The sequence below is a fragment of the Chenopodium quinoa genome, unplaced genomic scaffold (genome assembly GCF_001683475.1).
Source record: "Chenopodium quinoa cultivar QQ74 unplaced genomic scaffold, ASM168347v1, whole genome shotgun sequence".
NCBI classification, from domain to species: domain Eukaryota; kingdom Viridiplantae; phylum Streptophyta; class Magnoliopsida; order Caryophyllales; family Amaranthaceae; genus Chenopodium; species Chenopodium quinoa.
The window spans coordinates 2774028-2784214 of NW_018744167.1; the positions used below are offsets into that span (position 1 = coordinate 2774028).

Here is a 10187-nt window from a genome sequence, read left to right on the forward strand (position 1 = left end):
TCTACCTTATAAAGTGGAATCTCCTCTCTTCTTTCTCCAATATGGGACACTCACAAGTGGGCTACAATGAATTTCAACAATATCAATAATCATCCAATGTTACTACGAAGTAAATAAACTATGATTTTTTCGTGATTTAATTTATATGGATGAAATGAATAGTATCTTCTTGACTTCATGGCAATATGTTTGAAGATAAATTCCATTCTTCCTACTAATGAGGGGTCATACAATATAATGTAGGTGGAGATCCTTGAGAGAAAGGGAGATAAGTAAAACACCCTATCTTGCTTGATATACCACAAATAATAAGTATTTATCAATGTGTCATGTATGTATTTTTTAGTTATATGGCACTATCACCAATTAAATGTGAAACTCTATATTTATTTTCTTTGACTATTCTAAGATTGACATTCTTATTCGGCACCGAAATAATAAGAATTAGAAAATCAAGAAATAGTAAAAAAAGACTACAAAATAAAAGGGTGGCAAAAGTGAAGGATTTGATTGGATACAAATGATGATTCATGAAGATAAAAAGGTGAACAAAACTAGTAAAGATGTTTAGTTGTTGCCTCCTAAATCAAAATACATTCACACTTTACAAAACAAAAATAGTTGTTTCTACTCATTTGCTAAGAATTTAGTAGGATCCAATGGTAAGTCAAAAAGGAAAAAAAATGTGATTGTCATGATGTTTACACTTATCAAATTTTTAGCTTTATTACTACTATATTTTGGGCCCTTATTCTTAAAAAGGTCAAATTCATGAGTTTTCCGACATCATAACAAGCAGTGTAAATGTTATGTTTATAGTGGGGGATGATTGGCATTTTGAAGTGATTGAAGGCCAAGTTCTTCCGCCGGCGTTGGGGCCTAAGGCTGCTAAATTTGAATGGATTGTTCAAGTCATGGATCATGAATCTGTCTTGTTTGTGTGCAAATTCGTTCACGGGCCAAACATAGTAGGGTGACAATGTGCGTATCTTTCATACTACCTTCGTTCAATATTTTTTGCAACTTTGGGGTATTATTTGTGAGATATAAAATATTCCAAAGTTGCAAAAAATATGAAATGGAGGTAGTATTTGGTAATCAATAATTTAACAAAGAGAGTTTGCGTATAATTTTAAAAAACGCGAAGTAGAGGTGAAGAGGGAACAATGTGAGGTTTAATAACCTTCCTATCCGTGAAAGAAAAGGAAGGAAATGTAATTATGCAAGTAATTTTTAATTTATATTGTATTGAAGTATAACCTTCTCAAACAATACATGTAAGTGTCTAGCATTCATAAAAGATGAGATAGTTAGACACATTATAAGACTAAGATCAGAGTTCACTTTACTAGTCCGATGAGATGCATCCCAAAACCATATGGCAATAGGAGTAGTTCCTCAAGAAAGCTATGCCTCAACATGTTGGAAAACAATTCTTCACTAATGACTTACCATGATACAAAATGTTCGATTAACCCTTGACTCCCTTGAGAGTTAAGATCACCTGTGGAAGAGAAAAAGAGTCGGCTCCATAAACATTTTTTTAATAGACAACAGCCAATCACAACATCCAGATTGCTAACTCTATGTCTACTAAACATAGCATAAGAGTTTCATCTGAAGACGCCAATGACACCATTAATACAATAATAGCCTGTAATCAAATTCACTGAACTTCAAATTCTCTCAAAGATAATAGTGAAAATCAAAGGATTGGAATTTCAAACAACCAAAGGCATTTTCACATCAAAATGGATACAAGCAGTTTCCGAACTTCTTTCTCTGAAATCGAAAAATCTTTATCAAGCATATATTTTCTACAAAAGACAGCTTCAACTGACATATTCAGAAAATACCACACAACTTCCCTTGCATAACAAATTCAGGGAAAGACAACTTCGACAAAAACCCATTGCAGAGCCATGTATACCAAAATAAATTCACTAAACTAAAGAAAAAAATTAAATAATAAACGGATAGCCTGATACGTATATACAAGCATTTTGAAGAAACTACAACGCCTACAAAACCCTACATATACCAACAATTCTTAGCAAAAGTCGTTGAAACAGCTAATACCTACAAAACCAAATGAGCAAAAAGTTCAGAGCTCATATTTAACCTCTTGCCAACCGTACATCCAAAGGATTCAATTGCCCTGTGGAAGAGGAACCTTCTCGTTGCAATATTTTCTTTACCGTTCTTCTATCTTGGTTCTGGGCACTGTCTAACATATTGTTATCCTTAGACGTTGCTTGTTGTAGATGGAGTAGTGCAACCATGCTTAAGGCAAATAAAGCAGCATTCCCTAAAACTCCACCTAATTTATCCAGCTGAAGTGTTCTTTTGGCAGAATCTAGTCCAGAGAATAGAAGTCTTACAAAAATGTTTGAGCTGACACCTTTTTTCTGCATTGAATGTTCAGCAGGTGCACTTGCAGGGGGATTCGAGAAATTATCAGGACCGACAAAGCAAGTCGCATCTCTTACATTTCCCACAAAATCCATAGCCTCATCTATAACTTTGTATCTTTTCCCATGGTGTTCAGCCAATCTCAATGCAAGGACAATGCGGCTTTGCTCTAATCGTGCAAGTGCTGCATCCCTTTCTGCACGCTGCTGGATTTGCACAGTCTGACAGTATTAACATACAAAATAGAAAAGCTTAGTCCCATTAAGATGAATAACAACCAGATAAAGAGCAGACAAATCACACATCCAAATAGTAGATGGCACTGATACTGATACCCCATTTAGAACATCTAATCAACCATAGATAACAAAAACAGGTTCGTCAGGTTGGGAAAGAGGTGGGTGGGGGGATTTCTAAGGCCAAGGTGCTACACAGCCAACATAAACACTTGTTGATTAACAATTACATTGAAATGGGCTTAAGCCCACGTAAACTAAGTGAACCATCACAGCATATGAATCAAAAACTGCCAGTGGAGCAAAGTTAAAAATTCCCATTCGAAACATTCTTCTCTAAGAGGTAGGACACACAAATAATCGTCTAGGAGATGAATTTAAATTTTCAGAGAAAGCTTTTACTTGTAGATACAATACCAATACCTGCCGCTTTTTTCTCTTTTCCCAATCTTTTGTGCAAACAGGAAAGGTCCCGATCTGTCATCATGTGAAAGCCTTTTCAGCTGGGTTTGAATGCATAATAGGGCAACATTAAGTTTAACAATATAGCTTCCAGCTTCAAACATGATCTCTCCATCATCAAAAATTCTTCAGGAATTCTCCAAATCCGTAGTTAAGTTATTCCAAAAATTACTCTGTGGTTGCAATATATTAATTTCACTGATTACCACCCAACCATTAACCTTGGTAAGTAATCCACCATGCACTACCTTTCCATCAAATGCTCCGGGGGAAACAAAAAAGGTTCTAATTCCTGATATATGTTTACATCTAGTACTCCCTGCTGCTTGTCTACTCTCCTAAATAAATAAATATAGTCTATAGCTCTCACATAGTCGAATCCACACATATCAGCCCTTCCAAGCTTGACATAAACGAGTATGAAGTAATTTGAGGTTTTGTACCAGAGTTAAAGAATGACACAAGAAATTGAATGACAAAAAAGTGGGTATATGCAGGACTATAACTTCCAAAGAAAGAATGATGCAACTGTTATTCTATCCTTCAGTTATACATTATCCACAATAGTTTATAGCAGAACAAGTGAATAAAGTTACTATGACTGTAGAAGGAACTAAGGATTAAGGAAGCATAATGTGTAGGAACTCCTTATCCATATGATTATAAAGAGTATTTCCAGTTAACTCATAATGTGATACACAATAACCATCATGCTCTTCCAAAATAAATAAGAAATGTACAGTTTCAAGAGCAACTGTAGTTAAGTCTATTACAAATTAATTATTTCTAAAACCAGGAATTGTGATATCTTCTATTAAGGATAGGAACTATAAACCAACCCGTCTGGCCTAAGAAAAAGTTGAATGCGCATAAAACAGAGATAAGCAGCATTCCAAATAACAGCTTTTCAAAGATAATCTGGGCACATATTTCATTTTTCAGAACTTTATTTCAAGTTAACTACACACGCACAAACCAAAGCTGTTTGTTTTCCACAGCTAATTTATCCTCAAAAACATTATTACAATAGATCAATAATCGTCATTCAATGCACCCACCAATTAAACTCATTATCTCATACCAATTTACCTATCCTTCAAACAGCAGTGATATTCCCATCAAGTTCCTCACTACCCCTCAAGGAACATATTGAGATATACAAAATACAAAAGAAGAGCTCCCGCATAAAATGTCAAGAAACAAGAGAGTTACCCCCATCTTTGCTGCCAACAGTCGTCCCCCAAACCCTCAAAATCAATGAAATAAAAAAAATAAAAGCTAATCATACCCTCAATCACATTCACTAGCTCGCAGACTTAGCTAAGAAGGGAAAAAGTGGCAACCTTCAATAGATTAAAGGTAAGATCATAAAAATCTAGGATGTCTACAGATCACCAATCTGATGTAATATAATCATAACAAATGCTGTAGGTGTTGAGTTAATGAATCCAATCTAGAAACAGTATACTGAACCACATTAAGCTCTATCAGAAGGCCAACTACAACTCTAGGATACTGTGGACAATCTTCTGGCACAAATTGCACTTTTAAAATGCCAAACCGAAGGAAAAATGTCAGAACCTAAAGGAAAGGTATCTAATTAGTTCAAGTTATGAGATTGGTATGGAGCTTGCAGATGTTCAATAGAATATGTCACAAATTACAAATTACACCTCCATCCATCTAGTCACTATCATCCATTATCCAAAATCCATAAGCACAAAGGAGATGCTAGTACAAAAATTACACAATAAGCATAATTGGAAGTGTAGAAGCTAATACACGTATACACCAAAACTCCACTTGATTAGTCCTAATAACCAAACTCAAGCAGCATATACAGAAAATGTAATAAACACTACTCATCCCTTTGCTTTTTTTTCTTTCTTTTTTTTTTTTAGACTTCCTATTCGTTGTAGCAAGGAGGGACTTAGCGGAAAGAGTGTCCATTTTTACACTTCTGGTTAAATGAAGAAAGTTGTTTAAAGACGTGTATTATTAAATACTCATAGCAAAAGAGAGTAATGTTTGCAATTCAATAGTAGGAAAATCAATCAAAAACACGCCTAAATGGAAGATTAATAAAGAACAAGGGGAGTACTAATTGACTATCCTCCAATTAATATATTATTGATTAACTAATGATCCAAGAACCACAATCCAGATATGTAATATTGTGAGTAAGCGCCAAACCAAATCCACCAATCAACTAAACACACAAACAAATAGACACAATACATTAATTTCATAACAATCATTCCACACACATTAGGGGGTTCTACTTAAAGAGAGAAAAAAGACAATCATAACAACCAAATGACAACAGAATCCAGCAATAATTCGGTTGCTACATCACCTGGATTAGATTCATGAAATTATAAAACTAATTAAATAGCTCAAAACTGACTAGGCTGTCACAACAATATACAAGTATACAGACAAATAATTCTCCAGGAGAAAATATTCTACATTAATTGCAGTCGAAAAATTGAGCTTAATTTCTTAAAAAACCCAACATACATCAAACCACTCATTGAGCTCAATTTCTTAAAAAAACCCAACATTACACATTAAACCAATCGTTAAATCGAAGCCCAGAAAAAAAAAATTCCCTAATGTTCTGGGTAACTAAAAATTCATCCCAATAGGCCCAAGACCTAGGATCGAATCCCGTCTACATCATTGTCGGCGTAGGCTCTCTATTCCCTACATTATCCATTAACCATGTTCTGGGATGAACATTTCAAACCCTACATATTAATATTACCCACCTGAAAATTTCGACATAATTTCTATAAAACTCATCAATTGACCTGAAAAATGAGAACCCATGTTCTATGAATACACAAACACACATCAAATAAAGCAAAACCCTACAATCTGGAGCTGAAAACCAACAATAAAGGAATTTCTCCTTCATTTTCGCAAACCAATCAAAATTCCCAGAAAACATGAACAAATTAAAAGCAAAAATAGAAAAAAATAACTAACATGGAAGAATTCGAGCTGTTCTTCGAGATTCTCGAGGGCAGAACGGATTGAATTAAGACTCTTAGCCTCAGCAATGGCGCAATTCTTATCAAAATCCTTAAAAAAAACAAACCCATTAGTATTAATATTGTTGTAATCCTTAAAATCATGATCAAAAAAATGATTCTGAGGCTGAGATTGATGCTTGATGTTATTATTCTTGAAATTATTTTCATGGGTGTTTGAATTTTTGAGGGATTTAGTGGAATTAGCGAAATGGGTACGAGAAATAGAGTGAATTTCATCACTAAGTTTGTCATGTAAATCCCAAATCTTCTCTAAAACAGCTTCAACTTCATCCATTTCAACATCTCGTTTCATTTTCAGAGTCATGAAATTGGAGGGAAAATCAAGAGATTTTTTGGTAATTTTTTGGGGGGAAGAAGATTGCTTGTTGTTGGGGGTTAATGAAAAAAGAGAAAAGCAAAAGAGGAGAGAGAAAGCAACCCAGGAAGATTTCTCTCTCTTCCAAGAGCACTGGCAAAGTAGGAGAGAGAAAGAAGTGGTAAATTGAGTGGAAATGGTAAGCACGTTTGAAATTTGGACAATTTTTGTAATTTGAGTAGTGTTTGTGAAGAGACTGTATGAACATTCTTCTATCTTTATTTTTATTATGTGGGCGTTTCAAATGTTTTGGCCACTTTTGGCAAAGATGTTGAAATAGTGTTTTTGGGTTTTGTCCGAAATTATGAAAGGTGGTGGTAGTTTTATTGTGGGAGATGTCCTTGTTAAGTCATTACTCTATATATCAATATTATGTTATGGACCTGGTTTCATGTAGAGGGATAGACGAATGGACGGTAGTGGGGCGAGTTTGCGCACGAGGTGCGTGCAGATGTTGTCGCCCTGATGTAAATACAGTCTAAAGTTGGGCACGACTTGGGTCATATAGGTTTAAATGTTGTGTTTTTGTGTCTCGTGCTTATGTGAGTCGTGTTTAGAACGGGCTTAGAAATAGTCGTGTTGTTCCGTATTTGTAGCATGCTCGTGGCGTATTAGGTCATTTTCGCGTCGTTGCTGATTATCCCTCGTGCTAGCTCAGCCCATATCCTACTCTAACCATTTTAGATAAGTATGTATTCTAGGGAGTGACATGTTATGTTTTTCATTTGAAATGGTAAGGTACATTAGTCTAAAGATTATCCTAACACAAGGTAAGGTAAGATCGTAAGACCAATATAATATTTAGATGAGTTGTGTAGGTGTGTTTTGTAGATGTAATTATAAAAATTTTGTATGATAAGTTTGTTGACATTTTTGTCTTCTTTATAAACTATTAGATGGTTAAAAATAAATAAAAATGAAAAATATCTCTAAGCACTATCCAAACATATCAAATAAATAGTTCAATATCATTCAATACCAAGTATGGAAAATGTTACATACGGACCAACTAATTATGGCATTGGGTCGGATTAGGCCTATGGCACGATATGCTCTTTTTTTTTTTTTTTTTTTTTTTTAATTTTTAATTTTTTATTATTTATTTTTTGGTAACGGGACCTAGGCCTCTTTTTCAGGTTGGGTGAAGCACGACAAAGTACACACGACGTGACAAATCATTTAAAAATAAATTACATTTAGCTTAGGCATAGCATTACACAACAATATGTGGACTTGGATAGTGCCTTAATCGCCTATAAGGGGGTGTTTGGTTCGTCAAATTAGAATGGATTGATATGGAATCTCATACTAGAGAGGTATGGATTCTAAAACTCTATACTAGTACAAAGTTATTTGATTGGTTTAATTATTGAAATGGATTATATACTTCGTTAACAGAATGAATTATGAATCTTAAAGAGGAGGTGGGTATGGGATTCCATGGGTATAAGGGAGAGTTAGAACCCCTTGAATATGGGATTCCATTACTAAAAACTCAACCAAACAAAAAAATAGATGGAATGAATTCTAACTCCATTCCAACCCTTTCCAACTAATCAAACCAAACGACCCCAAAGATTTGGTGTGTAGCAACCGAGCGAGATCATGGGTCATGCCTGGCTAGGCCCAAGGCACTTGGGTCCAGTACGACCACTAACTGACACGAACACATGACCGACAATGGCACAACATCTTTAATCCTGATCCAAATCATATGTGAATCCGACACCATGAGCTAATCCCCATATATAACTATATGTTCGTCTAGCACAATTTTTCCACACAATTATGCACCATAGATAAATTGTTTAAGCAATTAGTCAATATAAAATTGTATTATTTACCAAGCATGTTTAAATGTGAAATATAAAGTATCTTAATACATGTTTGGGTCCAATTTAGTCCAATTGGGCCTAGGCATTAAATGATCCAATTAAAAGCCCAAGGTCAAGGTTCAACTCTCCAATTGTGCTAAAGTCAAAGGTCAGCCCTCAAAGCAAGCCAATTGGGCTAAGTCCCAACTTCTCCATGTATGAAGAGGTATAAAAGCCATCAATATTACATTTTTACATGGATTCACATTCATTCATATACTCTCATATATTCTCATATACTCAAGCAAAGCCTCAAGCAACTAATTCTCTTGCATAGTGTTCTCTTTCTACACATTGTACTGACTTTAGCATCGGAGGGGCCTTCCTCGGCAACACCCCCGAGGCTAGTTTACGTGTATTTACTGTGCAGGAAACCTTCGGCCCAACATTACTTGGACCGAATCAAGTCTTCTCCGTTTCAGCGGACCTTCGACAAGGTCCCATTGTTTTCATCCGAAACAATTTGGCGCCGTCTGTGGGGAAGACTTTCAAAAATCTTTAAGCCAAATTTCTAACCAAGATCATCTTGCAATTATCTTAGTAGCAATGGATAAGAACCGCAAGAGCAAGGGCCTCCGTCAAGGAGCGGGCGAAAAGCCTAAAACCCCTACTCCATCACCCTCGCCGGACCGGAACTCTCCCAAGGGTGCCAGCTCGGGGGGAGGATCATATAAGGAGGATTCCCTTTCTCCCGTAATTCATGACTCTCATCATAGGCCGAGTCACTCTCGGTCTAGCAGGGGTGAGTCCGATCATAGGACACATTCAGTGCCCCAAAGCCAACCATCGACTGTGCGCCCTCATTCCCATACTCGGCCGAGGACCCCTTTGACGGGGCCCAGCTCGGAAGAGGTGGCAAGAGCGCTGGCAGTGCTCATGGAGGCGATGAGGGCACAAAATATGCCTCCACCTCGTGATCGAACCCCTCCGCATACCCGGCATCAGCGGAGGAAGTTAGACCGTGATGGTGGGAAGCTTCCTTCCTTCCGGGAACTGGAAGAGTGGGAAGAGGATACCTGGAAGAATGAAAAAGAGAGAAAAAAGAACCCTCAATTTTTAAAAGGATCCTCATCCTCACGACCAGAAACGCATAAGAGCAGCAGCTCAGCTTCTCGGCCAGAATCTACTCACCGAGAACCTGAGACTGTTCGCCGAAGCGTCCTCGACCGACTCGGCGACAAGGAACCGAGCGTGCGCAGTCGCCTCTCGTTCCCTGCAGCCGAGGCCCAGACTTCCCAGCCAGGGACGAAAACCACTCCTACCTCTCTAAGAGGGCGGAGCGCGGTCCCTTCGGCCAGGAACAAGGGCAAGGCCGTTATGCTACCCGCCAGTTCACCATTCGAGCAATGGATACTGGAAGAGCGCGTGCCCACGGTTAAAATACCGTCGCACATCACATATGACGGGACCTCGGATCCGAAGGATCACGTGGCCTCGTATGAGACTCATATGCATCTTTGCCCCAGATCCGAAGCGACTTGGTGCAAATATTTCCCAACCACTCTCAAGGGGGTCGCGCAAGCGTGGATCTCCAAGGGAGTAAAGAAAGGCTCCATAACAGGGTGGGATGATCTGTCCTCCAAATTTAGGAGCAAGTTTTCCACGGCAAACCGCCGAGAGAAGACTACTGCAGAACTCATGAGTCTACAACAGGGGGAAACCGAAAGCCTCCGAGACTATCTGACCCGTTTCAGTAACGAGTCATCCAGCGTCTCTCAGCTGGACCAGGGGCTATCCGTTTTTGCGATGCAGAACGACCTTCAGCCCGGAAAGTTCCTAGACTTCATGG

General features: G+C 37.6%; 1 protein-coding gene across 2 annotated transcripts; it reads right to left on the bottom strand.

The window, feature by feature from the left end:
• Nucleotides 1-1813: 1813 nt before the first annotated feature.
• Nucleotides 1814-6937, bottom strand: LOC110693936 (plastid division protein PDV1-like). 2 transcript variants are annotated; one of them, XM_021871117.1, is made up of 3 exons: nucleotides 6102-6937; nucleotides 3072-3125; nucleotides 1814-2633 (listed from the first exon to the last, which is right to left on the bottom strand). In XM_021871117.1, exons 1-3 carry the CDS (start codon nucleotides 6471-6473, stop codon nucleotides 2118-2120), a joined length of 942 nt encoding a protein of 313 aa, XP_021726809.1. In that variant the 5' UTR covers nucleotides 6474-6937; the 3' UTR covers nucleotides 1814-2117. The 2 variants fall into 2 exon arrangements, with proteins under 2 accessions (XP_021726809.1, XP_021726810.1); XM_021871118.1 differs by lacking the exon at nucleotides 3072-3125 and having other exon boundaries at nucleotides 6102-6918.
• Nucleotides 6938-10187: the final 3250 nt, after the last annotated feature.

What these genes read in the sequence shown, in the direction of transcription:
- LOC110693936 (XM_021871117.1), bottom strand. Translation starts at nt 6,473, where the DNA reads ATGACTCTGAAAATGAAACGAGATGTTGAAATGGATGAAGTTGAAGCT. An exon ending in AACAGCTCGAATTCTTCCAT is followed by an intron (nt 3,126 to 6,101) that starts GTTAGTTATTTT and finishes ACATGATGACAG; the next exon opens with ATCGGGACCTTTCCTGTTTG. An exon ending in AAAAGAGAAAAAAGCGGCAG is followed by an intron (nt 2,634 to 3,071) that starts GTATTGGTATTG and finishes TAATACTGTCAG; the next exon opens with ACTGTGCAAATCCAGCAGCG.